The sequence below is a fragment of the Mya arenaria genome, chromosome 14 (genome assembly GCF_026914265.1).
Source record: "Mya arenaria isolate MELC-2E11 chromosome 14, ASM2691426v1".
Lineage (NCBI taxonomy): Eukaryota > Metazoa > Mollusca > Bivalvia > Myida > Myidae > Mya > Mya arenaria.
This window is the reverse complement of record NC_069135.1, coordinates 38,622,646-38,637,226: the sequence shown is the minus strand read 5'-3', so window position 1 is coordinate 38,637,226 and position 14,581 is coordinate 38,622,646. Positions and strand designations below refer to the sequence as shown.

At 35.9% G+C, this 14,581-nt stretch overlaps 3 protein-coding genes across 3 annotated transcripts; all 3 read left to right on the top strand.

Moving 5' to 3' along the window:
* The first annotated feature begins 2,148 nt into the window (after positions 1-2,148).
* Positions 2,149-4,915, top strand: LOC128216097 (uncharacterized). Its single transcript, XM_052922686.1, has 5 exons — positions 2,149-2,253; positions 3,371-3,460; positions 3,935-4,036; positions 4,318-4,456; positions 4,659-4,915. Exons 1-5 carry the CDS (start codon positions 2,242-2,244, stop codon positions 4,913-4,915), a joined length of 600 nt encoding a protein of 199 aa, XP_052778646.1. The 5' UTR covers positions 2,149-2,241.
* Positions 4,850-6,607, top strand: LOC128216505 (uncharacterized). The gene is made up of 4 exons (XM_052923085.1): positions 4,850-5,076; positions 5,315-5,427; positions 5,836-5,937; positions 6,468-6,607. The coding sequence occupies exons 1-4, from the start codon at positions 4,917-4,919 to the stop codon at positions 6,585-6,587; spliced, it is 495 nt and encodes a 164-aa protein (XP_052779045.1). The 5' UTR covers positions 4,850-4,916; the 3' UTR covers positions 6,588-6,607.
* Positions 6,608-7,793: 1,186 nt separating this feature from the next.
* On the top strand, positions 7,794-13,130 carry LOC128216974 (uncharacterized). Its single transcript, XM_052923739.1, has 5 exons — positions 7,794-7,890; positions 8,754-8,855; positions 10,136-10,271; positions 10,554-10,655; positions 13,066-13,130. Exons 1-5 carry the CDS (start codon positions 7,825-7,827, stop codon positions 13,068-13,070), a joined length of 411 nt encoding a protein of 136 aa, XP_052779699.1. The 5' UTR covers positions 7,794-7,824; the 3' UTR covers positions 13,071-13,130.
* The last annotated feature ends 1,451 nt before the right edge of the window (positions 13,131-14,581 follow it).

Sequence of the window (14,581 nt, the reverse complement as noted above, 5' to 3'; positions counted from 1 at the left end):
TTTGCATTTGTAATTTTCATTTATTTTCAGTGATTGGATTTGAGAAAAGATTTTTGTGATTCAATATGTTTTTCTTTGAACAGTGTTAAAAAATGAGCTTGTCTCGTCTACCTATACCCGATTTCAGTGCTTTTATTTACAAAGGCGATCCAGCTGTTGATCGGATCCAGACGAGATATTATGCCCGGTAACATTGCAACCTAGTTTAGAAAATACATAATGATCAAAGGTCATGTTCAAGAGTTGACAATATGTATATGAACAACAGCAGAAACAAGTCCAGTATTCGAAAGTTTCATCAGAAACTCCGTTCAATGTCATAAAACACAACAACAAACAATCACAATCAAGGATTGTTAGGTACCGCCTTGGAACGGTCAGTAAAATGTAAATTTACTGGGGTTAAAACTAGTTTGTGTGCACAACCTCACTCTTATCCCAACAATCCCGAATAAAGTAAAAACGTAAATGGAAAAAATTTATCAATGAATGCATTAACTTCACGAAACTTAATAATGGAACAATTAGTATTAACACTTACAATGGCAATTCAAGACCATAATGCGTTAATATTGCGATATGGCTGTTGATCGATGTCACTCGATATGAATGCCCAAACGCGTTGTTACTTCGTTTAGTAATAATTGGATAACAAATGATAAGTGAGATGCAATCGCGGACGACGACGACGCGGCCGGACGATATGACCCCTATTTGGCTTACTTGTTTCTTAGGGGAAATATAATTCGAAGAACAAGGGTGGTAACTTTACAAAAATAGATCCAAGGGTTATAATCCTTGCGTAGTTTATACTCTAACAGTGTCATATGTCAATGCCAAAGGTTTCGTTCGACTCCTTTCAGTAGTGTGTTAGTAAGGCGTAACAATTGTAAAAAAGTTCTTAGAGAGATACCTTAAACAATGTATTTCAGAGTTACAATTCATTCCTGAGCTGTGCACAACTTCAATTCCCTAGCGTTCTTATAATGCTTCAGACAAAGAAGAGATATAATATTGTGAGAAATTTTACCATATGTCCTTGCTGACAAATAAGAATAGAAAATATGGCTGTTGGTAATACAAGCGTTACAGAAAATCATCGCAGCCGAGCCAATGCAAACATCAACAAATAATACTACCACCATCACTCTTCCTCCTCATCCACTTACTCATACTCCTGTTGCACCTTCTACTACAACTCCTGTGACTTATTTTACTAATGCTACTGGATACTACTGCAACTGCTGCTGATACTGACTACTACTACTACTACTACTACTACTACTACTACTACTACTACTACTACTACTACTACTACTACTACTACTACTACTACTACTACTACTACTACTACTACTACTACTACTACTACTACTACTACCACAACCACTACTACTACTACTACTACTACTACTACTACAACTACTACTACTACTACTACTACTACTACTACTACTACTACTACTACTACTACTACTACTACTACTACTACTACTACTACTACTACTATACTACTACTACTACTACTATAACCGCCACCACCTTCACCACCACCACCACCACTTCTTCCACCACTACTTAAATATTACAATTAAGCATATAACCATTGATGGAACAAGCCATTATGAAACACGAAAATCATTCCAACTTATATGTAATTTTCATATACTCACCAACCAAATACAGACATCAACAGCAAATGAGCATTTTCGTACCCCAGAGTGCTGATGCTATTTGTAGATTTATCATTAACAAGCCTATGGTGAATGAGAATCCAAATGAATGAAGATAACAGTCTGAATGGTGATACTTTCACCAGACACAACTCGTCCATCAGTCTGGATTTCACAATTTAACAAAACAACAGTTTAAGTTTGATTTTAGTGTATTCTTGTTTTGGTGGTACTCAGTTGATATCATCATAGAATATGAGTCGATGTGAGTTCACATACGGGATCAATACATTGGGGTAAGCGATATTACTTCATTCGTCTGAAATGATGTCATTATGTAATTTATCAGACGATGGGAGAACACAGAAACAGTTGACGACATTGTGGTTGGCCACATTAGGGCATTTGTCCTTTACATTAGTTTTAGCGATAGTGTTCTATTTAAGCCGAACTCATTGCAACGATAAGGTGACCCATTTCAAAGCGCATGCTACATGTCAATACAATGTTTGAAATTAAGATGAGGTTATATTTTTAAAAAGTTAAAGGAAAGGAGATATTGATAAAGATGTCTACTTTGGTAAGATTTATTAAGTTTGATCTAAATATACTTGTTTTATAAATCGGATTTTAAAGATATTTCGATAAGGCGACCATATGCAACAAACTGTACGTGGTTTGTCCTCGTTCATTTATACATATATTTGAAACCAAATTTATAGTAATTTTTAAATTCTCCTTCTTTTTGCAGCTTAAGATTTAATGTCTTAAAAACGTGTGCACATGCTTGTAATACATTTTCAAAAAGATTTGACTTGGTAAAACTTTCTTGTTTATTCTCTCCCTTGCTATATAAGTGACAAAGTGTTTTCACAGTTGAATATTATACTTAAACTACAACTGACCCCAGACTCATTACATGATCTTGGTTGTAACTTACAATTGTCTGTATTGACGTCAACAATTATTACATGTCATTATCACGAGGGACATGACGGATGTCATATACATGTGTACATATATATTTTGATGATTGAATCACTTCCAACCTCATTGAATTTGACATATCTAACATTGCTCCGGAGTAGGAATTAAGACGTTTATCTTACGACCGTGTGTGTGCCTGCCGTCCGTCACGGTAAGGGCATACCTTTGACTGTACATATTAGCGATCGCTACTGTTGTTTACATTGCCGTTTGAATTCCCAGGACTGGTATTCTATACTGGTCTTAACTGGATCTAAGAACGATGTAGCTAATCAGATTGCTTGTTATTTATAACTGACCAATAGAGTGAATGAAGTCAATCATGTATGACCATAAGATTGACTTAAGTTACATATTGAATACCACCCCAGAATGGGATCGGTTAAACTTCCTCAGCAACATTAAAATTCCTTATTGGGTCAATGAGTTGCCTCAGCATTAACTGTACAATCTATTAACGTTAGTTAAATATATCGCGTTTGATTTGTTCTTAATTTAGCTGATGCTTTCTTTTTAAGATCATGTACGTTGGGGTACTTTTTTATGATATGTGGGTGCCCATGGCATAGTGTTAAACTATGATAAATGGCTTGTGTATTTGTAACTGTACTATCTGTTGCTTTCTGTATATCGAAACAACGAGCATAAAATACTAGCGTGTATGATTAAGCTCCATTCGCTTTTTTGCATGCTCTATTCTATATTTTCAGCGCCCATTAGTAATGCTTCTAGCGTTACCGTTGATATTTTGCGAACGCACCGAACATTCTGTTTTCCACTTCAATTATGACCCGGAAACGGTAATGTTATTTTTTATTACAACCACATGCTCTTGTCTTTCTGTATCATACTATATAACATTACATTACATGTAGTTTGCAAGCTTCAGATAATTGTAACGAAAATAAAGCACTTCTTTTACACTATTCTATCGATAAAACGTACAATAATTTGTAAAGAGGCTAAAATGGCAAATAACATTGATCATAGCCGTATGGTTATGACGAAGATAACAACGCGACATTATAGTGATCATGCAGAAAGCAATTTCTTTTACTTGAAATATCTCAACACTTTGAGTATGTTGTTGTGCTTTAGAAGCCTTGTTTATGATAAATGCAATTTATATTTCTTTTGATTAATTTCATATTTAGTACGCTGCGAAATTTCCAAATTATTACAAAGAAATACTTTAACTTATCAGATATACATCTCCAATTTCCAAAGCTAAACATTAGTTTTTCTAATTCGAAGAGGCTTAATCTTATTTCCAGGGTTTCTTTGTTGGTCATAACACGGTCGAGTGTTTTATAGCTATGTTAACGGACAACGAACGAAGAGATGTACACACGGACGCTGGACTTTATGCCTTAGAGGTGTTATATATTATATTTTCATTCTTTGAATTCTAATTGCTTAACGAGCACATTTTGCTAGGTTTATTTGCAGTAGTATTTAATGTTAACCGAACCTGTCCGCTCTTATCCGTCATATTGGAGTTTTAAGACTTTATCAATTATACATTTTTTTGCTATATATAACATAATTATGTCATAAAACAGTCCAGCACTTCCAATCTGTTATTCATGTGTTGTTCTTTACATCCAAATGTAAAGTTATATTTAGCAAGATAATTTTCTAATACCTTCTGTTTTAGCTTCAAATGATAAAGAACTGGATTGGAAAATTTCCCGAAATGTCCATCTACCATGATGACCATATGCTGAGTTCCTACATAAGACAACACATTTGTTACAATAAAATAATAACTTTAATTGAAAGAAAAACCCCACCAGGTAAGGTGCCTTCGGTTGATATTTGGAATGAAATAAAGAAAATGGTGTACCGATGTAGTAATTAGATGTATGTTTGAAATTAATTTACCAGTTTAATACACTCGGAGATTCTCACCAATTTTTCGCCATTATTTACTTAGTTCTTAGCATATTATAAGTCAATCGGTAATAGCATGTTGAGTACAACATCAGCTTTATTTAGGGATAATAGAAACAACCATAATTTTGGCTCCGACGACACATCCAACGCCTCACGTTTCCTCTTCTGCAACATTGCCTCCGTTTGTCCAAACGACCAAACTACCACAACCGATGTCGTTTAATATTGCGAGATCAACTACTGTGCCTTCCACATCAAGTTCACGAAGTCTTACAATTTTTACAAACGTGTTGCTGCCTACACGAGTACCCATAGCATCAAATTTTAAGTTCTCCGACATCTACTTCTGTAACAGATGATATGTCTACAAACGCATCAGGAATAGCATCGACCACCAGTTCACCAACACAAACGACGCTATCCATCCTATTTACACAATCGGGAAGAAATACTTCAGTAGTAGACTCAAAATCAACAGTGCAAGAAATAACAGCTACAAGTCCTCATACGACATACTCAGGTAAATTAAATTACCACATAAACTGCATAATTATTTATATATCCAGTTCTGAATATTTCTGCTTTAGAATGGATGGTAGTTCTGGAAATATTATCAGACACTAATTCTTCTCTGCAGGAGGTCATAACTAGACAAGACAGCAGTGTAACATGGTCATCATTGTTTATTCTTTATTTTGATTGCATTTAGACAAACTTGCGTAATTCTTTGGTCAAAGAAATTGTATTGTTAATTGCAGGAAACATCATTGAAAATATCATCTTCACTACCAAAGTACGAAAACCTTTGACGACACAATCAGCTACCCAAAGTTCACAACCGTTTGTGATTTACGATGGTCCATATAAACTAGTCAGTATTTTCTTTAGTTCTCTTGTTAATATAAATATCATGTATATTTCTGCTTTTGTTGCAATTATTGGGTTAAGGGTTTGTTGGTGTTGATTTTCTACATGGAATAAATATCTTACAAAAACGATAGGCATCTCTTTTAATTTATTTTGGTATGTTAAATTCAACTTTATTTACATGTTGACAAATTATAATACGTACAGTCATAACATCCTTTCTTTTTCTTTACACTATACACCATGTTTTACTTTTAAATAACGTTTGCTGAATGTGCTTGCTTAAAGTTAACTGCATTTTACAAAGATTGATAACATATTCTATTCTCATCATTTGACAACGACAATGGACATCCATGTACCAAACTTCCAAAAACACTGTACATTGCTATTTCAAATGTATTATTTACAGACTGAAGCTATAGTTGTGGAACCCGGAAAATCCTGTTTTGTTCACAATTTGACAGAGGAAGAAAGACAAATGATAACATCGGGATCGAAACAGAGCTTTGAGGTTGTGAAACTTGTCTAAATAGTAGTTAGTAATAATCAAGCCAATTTTGATACCGGATGACAACTACAAAATAAAAGTGTTACCATATTTGAATTATTGTCAATACAAGCAACTATGTTTAAACTTTCAGTTTGTATATGACGTCGATGATGATGACGATGATGATGATGATGATGATGATGATGATGCTGCTGCTGCTGCTGATGATGATGATGATGATGATGATGATGATGATGATGATGATGATGACGATGATGATGATGATGATGATGATGATGATGATGACAATGACAATGACGATGACGATAACGATAACGATGATGATGATGATGATGATGATGATGATGATGATGATGATGATGATGATGATGATGATGATGATGGAGGTGGTGGTGGTGGTGATGATGATGATGATGATGATGATGATGATGATGATGATGATGATGATGGTGGTGATGGTGATGATGATGGTGGTGATGGTGATGGTGATGATTCTGATTGGTCTGAATATTAATATAATATATTTTCAGAATGCTCTCCTGTATTCAAAGCTAGATCCACACAGTGGTTGGAACGTCACTGGTCAAATCGGCCACATGTCAACAGAGGTCCAAACATTTTGCACCGGGCCCGTTTATGTTCTCTGGTAGTTTGTAAAACGGTGTTGAATACAAAGTTTTGTATAACATATAATATAAGGTTATTATTTATTGACTTGTCTTGTTGAACGGGTACATTTTAGTACGATACATTCTTATATATTTAAACCATTGTTATGCTAAACTCATTTGACTTTAATTATCAAACAAAACTAAAGTATATGTGGAAAAATATTAGCTTGAATAACATTAGCCAAACCAATATTATGGGCTTATCAGACACATTAATAGATGAACATCTTTACTCCCGAATTCTATTCTATATACCATGCGCCTGGCAAAATGGCAATCGGTACCTATTATTAAACTAACTGATGGGTAAGCAAGTGGAAATATCAGAACAAGTCCCTAGCTGGACTATTTAAGTAAGCAACCGGAAATATCAGATCAAGCCCCTAGCTGGACTAGAACATTCGACGTCCTGCCCCGTAACCCTACCTTAGTGCTAGTGCAAATCGGTGAATTGATGTTGGGAATAATGGGTTTTACATTTCGGATTTGAGTTTAAGACTCAAGCCAATAGTTTATATTGGCCCTGTTAACTGTTCTGCTTTGATATTGGTAGTGCAGTTAAAATCGGAAATATAGCCTTTATGACGGCACGATTAAGATAAGAAACTGCATGTGAAAGATAATACGGACGGCTCATGACCCACAGCAATGTCGTCGGCGGTGAGTGCTTTCAATTTATGATAATATGCCATTTTACCACATTTAAGATGAGACTAAGAAATGCATATAATGTTTTTATTAGATAGTAATACAGACGCTCAATGTCTATAATCATGAGTTTGGCTATTTCTGTAAATCAACACGTTTTATCCCTGAAATTCATGAACGACTCGACAGGATTTAGGTGAATTATTTGGCAATGCCATGTAGTTAAAGATACAAACATTTTGTTATTAAATATAATCCAATTTTATTTGGAATAACCGCTATTTATAAAGCAACATTGTGAGTTATTAGTATTGTCGTAGCAGATTAATATCATCCATTACAATGACACATAATTATAATACGACTGCGCATATACTGTTGCCGTAATATTTTATAACTGATAAACAAAAGAAACAACTTAATGTTGATTGAACAATGGAATACATTTCTTTCTTACTGAATTGTACTCTTTATGTGCAAAAATAATTTTGTCTGATTAATTAACCATTTCTTATTTGACGTTATTTTATAGGGGTTCTTACTGTGGATACATTTAGCAGCCTATTATATGGGCACTGCTGAAAGTGATCGTATCGAGACCAAGAGTTTTATGTTCCTCTATGACCCTGAAACGGTATGTATTTGCTTAAAAATACATGTATATTCTCTCAATGTTTTAAAATAACAAATGACTGAAAAGCAAAACATGTTTCATTGACTGCAATTTTTAGAATGCTTTATATTAGTTATCAGAAAAGATAATACAATATAATAATTGTTGACGAGCTCATAAAGAATTAAGTTAAAATGAATTTTTTTCTAGTTACTGAAAATCGTTTTCTTTTTTGAACGTGGATGCAAGTTTGGACACGTGCCAGCTTCCGGGGGAGGGTGAGGGGCTATTTTTAGCCTGAAATGGTGTATTGTGTTGTCACCTCTCCCCTCCCCCAAATTTGCTACTGATTTATAATATCCAAATTGAGGCTACTTCTAATTCCTATGTAGGTACATGTATAACGCTTTTGAATAATAAACTCCCTTTAAAAAAATAAGATAATGTGAACGGAACTTTTAAAGGGAGTAGACACCAGATGGTCCAAATATCGGCAAATACAGTATTTCGTCAAGCCTAAAATCGTCATTGCGAGCTAGTGGGAGGTCGATAATACATCGTTTTACATGATAACATTAGTTAACGCAGCAATAATTTTGCTGTCTCATCTGGTAAATTTCGAACTGTAAAAATGCACAAAAACTGCGAAAGTTGCATGTGTCGTAGTTAGTAAGATTTAATGCGTTGCTCAAAACGATGTCAATTTTTGGTAGGTTTTCGACCATTTTCTGGTGTCTGGCCCCTTTACTGATTTAATTAATTGCGCTTATAGTTTGCACATTCACAAAAAAATGTCACACGTTCGAAAATGCTACAATATTTTGTGCCATTTGTAATTTGATATATGTGTAAGTTTTAGATTAATTTCAAAATTTGCCCAATAGGGATTTTTTGTAGGTTACAACCATTTAGCCTGCTTTGTTGCTAACTTGACAGATCTAGAGAAGCAGGATGTGCACACGACCTCTGGAATCATAGCTTTAGAGGTTCGTAAATATAACCTGGTTCTATCAACGGTTATGTATATCTCAAAATGCTAAAATTTCTGGATTTTAACTCTGTTTCATACTTTTTTAGATCCTTCATGCGAGCTAAAATATGATATATTAGGTTTAATAGTACTACGGTTGGTTCCAAGGGGTTGTATTCGACCCGAGGGGATTTGCAGATTCTGATATCAACGGGCGCATTTTTTAGCTTCTACAAAAATCCACGAGAGTCAAATACGAGATTCCGGATAAATACACAGTCGGGTTATAGGGTTATAAATACTCCGTTTGTTCAAGCATGTCTGTGGGTTTTGGGCGATACTACAAGTACCGTTCATATATACCATGCTTCTTTTCGACAGGCATGCATCAATTGGCTCACATTGGTTCCCGTTTTCAAAGCTGAATACAGCAGCAAGCGTGAACCAATATCCAAAATTTGACATCGTCAAATCACTAAGAAATATTTTTTAAGATGCTGATTTCACTCGTCTAGCGCCTTGTAAATTCCGAATCTGAAAAAAAACACTAGAGACGAATACAACCTCCCGGATCAAAACGCAATATTTCGTTATGCTTTGCTGCTTTTACAAAACGTATTTTATTATGGAATGTGTTGAAAAAAAGCAGTTATCAAATTTAACGGCCATCCACAGTGCAAAAACCTATTTGAAGGACAAAAACATCAATATTTAAACAATAAACAATCATTTTTCATTTAGTTTTGAGGTTCAATATTAAGCAAACATAAAATATACATTCGTTGCAACATTTGTAGGTATAAATTAAATGAAAATGCTTTTTGAATCAAAATCTGATAAAATTTTCTTTTTTTCGTAAAATTTGTTTAACTCCCTTGTTCAAAAATGTTTTGAAAAAAAAGTTTGTTTTACTCTTGAAAGAGATTGTTTCTAAAACTTAGTTAAACATAACCTTTTTAAATATATTAATTGTTTGCATTCCCTACCTACTTTTGCATTGTGGAAGGCCCTTAAAAGAAAAGTAATTCTAATGCAAAAACTAAACTAGAGTGGTTATTTAAAACAGTGCTGAATTGTACTGAATATCATTGCTTGTTGTGAACTAATTTTCTTTGGAATCTTATCCAAAGGTTTATTCCACATGTTTTATGACAGAATGCGCTTTTAAAAAAGCGTAAAGACATATACGATATTTAATAACTTTTGATGTTATGTGTTAATAAGAGTTGAGATTGAGATTAGGACTTGACTTAAGTATTTTTGTGATATTGGGCCCGATATTTGCATTATATTTAGCTGAAAATGATCAGAGACTGGATTGGTAATGTTCCTGAAATCCACATTTACGCTGACGACCCAATGCTGTCCATTCGGCTTCAACACATGTGCAGCCACCTGCTTATCTACTTTCTAGACAGGGATACTCAAACGGGTAACCAAGTTTGCATTTGCTTTGAAATGACCTCAGTATATTTCTTGTTGAATACTTACATTAACAATTTACTAACCTTATGTTATGATATGTATTTTATATGGACCAATTAAAACTTTAAGTTAAAGGACGATTCAACTGATGAGAATAAATGTTATCTTTAAGGTACTCTTTCATACTGACAAACCAACAATAATTATTTGGAATTCGATTCGCATACCCCAGGAACATCTTTTACTCAATTTCTTTTTATATTACTAAAACCTGTTCTGATCCTTTCAGGCTCACAAACAACTCCAGTGATTGCTTCTGCAGCACTGCATGTTCCAACAACAAAGCCTTTCGTTGTCACAGCTACAAGTCCTACGGTAGTAGGTCGGTCTGGTTAGTATTGCAAGAATATCGTTCATTGTTTTCAGTTGTAGGTCGAGCTGGTTAGTATTTCAAGTCTATCGTTCAGTCCCTGAAGTTGTAGGTAGGCCTTGTTGGTAAATTTTGCAAGCCCGTATTGCAAGTATTGCAAGCTAGTTATAAGTCTAGCTGCTTAGTATTGCAAGTATATCGTTCAATGTCTGCAGTTTTAGATCGAACAGTTAGTATTGCAACTTTATCGTTTAGGGCCTACAGTTGTTTGTCGGGCTGATTGTATTGCAACTATATCGTTCAGTGCCTACAGTTGTAGGTCGGGCTGTTTATATTGCAACTATATCGGTCAGTGCCTACAGTTGTAGGTCGGGCTGTTTATATTGCAACTATATCGTTCAGCGCCTACAGTTGTTTGTCGGGCTGATTGTTTTGCAACTATATCGTTCAGTGCCTACAGTTGTAGGTCGGGCTGTTTATATTGCAAGTACATCGGTCAGTGCCTACAGTTGTAGGTCGGGCTGTTTATATTGCAACTATATCGTTCAGTGCCTACAGTTGTTTGTCGGGCTGATTGTTTTGCAACTATATCGTTCAGTGCCTACAGTTGTAGGTCTGGCTGTTTGTATTGCAACTATATCGTTCAGTGCCTACAGTTGTAGGTCGGGCTGTTTGTATTGCAACTATATCGTTCAGCGCCTACAGTTGTATGTCGGGCTGTTTATGTTGCAACTACATCGGTCAGTGCCTACAGTTGTAGGTCGGGCTGTTTATATTGCAACTATATCGTTCAGTGCCTACAAGTGTAGGTCGGGCTGTTTGTATTGCAACTATATCGTTCAGTGCCTACAGTTGTAGGTCGGGCTGTTTATATTGCAAATATATCGTTCAGTGCCTACAGTTGTAGGTCGGGCTGTTTATATTGCAAGTACATCGGTCAGTGCCTACAGTTGTAGGTCGGGCTGTTTATATTGCAACTATATCGTTCAGTGCCTACAGTTGTAGGTCGGGCTGTTTATATTGCAACTACATCGGTCAGTGCCTACAGTTGTAGGTCGGGCTGTTTATATTGCAACTATATCGTTCAGTGCCTACAGTTGCAGGTCGGGCTGTTTATATTGCAACTATATCGTTCAGTGCCTACAGTTGTAGGTCGGGCTGTTTGTATTGCAACTATATCGTTCAGTGTCTACAGTTGTAGGTCGGGCTGTTTATATTGCAACTAGATCGGTCAGTGCCTACAGTTGTAGGTCGCCCCGGTTAGTATTGCAAATATATCTATCAGTGTCTGCAGTTGTAGGGCGAACAGGTTAGTAAGCAAGTATATCGTTCAGTGCATGCCATTGTATGTCAAGCTGGCTCGTATTGCAAGTCTATCGCTCAGTATCTGCAGTTGTACGGCGAGCTGGTTGGTATTGCAAGTATGTCGCTCAGTGCCTGCAGATGTAGGTCGAGCTGGATATTTTAGCAAGTTTATCGTTAATTACCTACGGCTTAGTGTCGGGCTGGTAAGTATAGCAAGTATGTCGTTCAGTGCCTGCTGTTGTAGGTCGAGCTGGATATTTTAGCAAGTTTATCGTTAATTACCTACGGCTAAGTGTCGGGCTGGTAAGTATAGCAAGTGTTTCGTTCAGTGCCTGAAGTTGTAAGTCGAGCTGATAAGTACTGCGAGTGTATCGTTCAGTGCAGGTAGTTGTAGGTCAAGCTGTTTGGTAAGAATTGCAATTGTGTCGTTTAGTGCTTGAAGTAATAGGTCGCGCTGGTCAGTATTGCAAGTCTATCGTTCAGTGTCTGCCGTTGTAGGTCGAGCTGTTTGGCTAGTATTGCAAGTCTATCGTTCAGTGTCTGCCGTTGTAGGTCGAGCTGTATGGCTGGTATTGCAAGTCTATCGTTCAGTGTCTGCCGTTGTAGGTCGAGGTGTTTGGTTAGTATTGCAAGTCTATCGTTCAGTGTCTGCCGTTGTAGGTCGAGGTGTTTGGCTAGTATTGCAAGTATATCGTTCAGTGTCTGCCGTTGTAGGTCGAGGTGTTAGGCTAGTATTGAAAGTATATCGTTCAGTGTCTGCCGTTGTAGGTCGAGCTGTTTGGCTGGTATTGCAAGTATATCGTTCAGTGTCTGCCGTTGTAGGTCGAGCTGTTTGGCTAGTATTGCAAATGAAATCAGTTACAAAAATGTCTAAAAATATGTATTTTAATGTAGAGATAATGCGAAATTGAATATCACGTTTTAAAGCGGTTTCAAAAGAGTTCTGGTTATTTACATATAATTTGAATTATGTTGCTTATATGTAACAAAAGTTAAATCATGATCAGTTTTGTATTAAATGCAAAACATTACTAATTATTAAAACGACAGAATTATTCCAACGAGATATATTTATAATTAAGCTTCTTTGTATTAGATTATAACACATCTTTCTCTTTTTTTTCAGTTTAAAACTTACCAAATGTATTGAGCAGCCATCCCCTGGTATATGCAAAGTATTGTATATTGTGAAGTAAATCAATTGTCAAAATTTCGACATTCCATTGTTTAATGAATGTACCGCAGATCACATGTGTTTTCATAAACTATTTAAGTATTGAAGTCTATTGAGTATTCTAGATATAAAAGTTAACAACAATCAAATCGGACGGCATGGTTTTAACATTCATACATTCAAGGACTTACTGACCAGAAACAAACGCTTTTCTTTAAACCACATGCGCATCAACTCATAAAGATTAGCATAAGTATGACTTTAACCTTTGAAGAAGGGGTGTGGGTGGACGTGATGCTTTGCTCTTATGTACCGAACACATGCTTCAAGTAATGCTAACATTAGCATGACAAAGTTACAGCCCGGACACGACCAACTATACTCTTCCGATATGTATGCAGCAATCCATAACGATAAACCTCTAAGCGTGACATCGATGTAGGGACGTGAGTCTTGTATGCGACACGTCCTCTGTATATGCCGAACACATATGCAAGGTAATTCGAAAATTATTTTGGGTATGACAAAGTAACAGTCTGTACATGACCAACTATACTCCTCCTAACGTATGTGCATATGCATCATAATAATTAAACCTGTGACCTTGAACTATCATTTATCGTCATGGGTTTTGCAAGGGAAACAATGCATATGGACCGAACAAGTCTTTGTTAAAACTCGCCCGTGTATGACATATGTTATGTAATAACAGCCTTGAGACGGAAACCTTGAAGGACAGGCCGAATCACGGACGGACGTCCTTGGGCATATAAAGAACAACCTTTAAAGTCTTGACCAGAATATTGAAGACATTCTACAAAGAAAGAGCAGAAAAATGGATAGAACGTCTCTTTCGATACGTCAACATCTTTTAAGTGCATACCACATTGCAAGAGTCGGTGGGGAAGGCAAAAAATAAAATGTTTGGAAAGTTTATTTAGCTTTGCGGAAATTCATTTCTTAGAAGTAAAACATACATCCTTCGCAACACGTGTTGGTGTTATAAGGAGTCGAGCAAATTTTACAAAAGAAGATTTTATCAGATCTTAACCGCGCGGATACGTATAAGTAGTTGTTCGCATACTCTGTACTAGGTTGTATACATGTTTATTGAAATGGCAGTGGAAGATGGTAATGTAGACTCGAATGAAAACTAAGGCATGACGACGAGGAAAGAGATCATGGTTAAGACAGAACCATCCGTTAACAGATCAACAAAGTCCTTAACAAGATTTGAAAGAAAAATTCACAGGAAGTGAGATTATTTGCGCTCAAATGAATTATAACGAACTGCAAAACTCAATGAACTTTTTTCAAGACAAGATAAAACAAGCTAGTCAAAAGCATGTATTTGCGCAATGAAGGATCCAACGAACTAATCAAAAGAAGGCCATACACATGTTTAAGGTATTGCAGATTTTACTCCTTTTATCAAAACAACTCAAAATTTAACCAAGTTTTAAACACG

Excerpts from the sequence above, each read along its gene's own strand:
- LOC128216097 (XM_052922686.1), top strand. Across the intron at positions 3,461-3,934 it reads TCAATTATGACCCGGAAACG|GGTTTCTTTGTTGGTCATAA; the intron begins GTAATGTTATTT and ends TCTTATTTCCAG. Across the intron at positions 4,037-4,317 it reads CTGGACTTTATGCCTTAGAG|CTTCAAATGATAAAGAACTG; the intron begins GTGTTATATATT and ends CTTCTGTTTTAG.
- LOC128216505 (XM_052923085.1), top strand. The coding sequence starts at position 4,917 with ATGTCTACAAACGCATCAGGAATAGCATCGACCACCAGTTCACCAACA. Across the intron at positions 5,428-5,835 it reads ACGATGGTCCATATAAACTA|ACTGAAGCTATAGTTGTGGA; the intron begins GTCAGTATTTTC and ends TATTATTTACAG. Across the intron at positions 5,938-6,467 it reads GATCGAAACAGAGCTTTGAG|AATGCTCTCCTGTATTCAAA; the intron begins GTTGTGAAACTT and ends ATATATTTTCAG.
- LOC128216974 (XM_052923739.1), top strand. The coding sequence starts at position 7,825 with ATGGGCACTGCTGAAAGTGATCGTATCGAGACCAAGAGTTTTATGTTC. Across the intron at positions 7,891-8,753 it reads TCCTCTATGACCCTGAAACG|GGATTTTTTGTAGGTTACAA; the intron begins GTATGTATTTGC and ends TTTGCCCAATAG. Across the intron at positions 10,272-10,553 it reads AGACAGGGATACTCAAACGG|GCTCACAAACAACTCCAGTG; the intron begins GTAACCAAGTTT and ends TGATCCTTTCAG.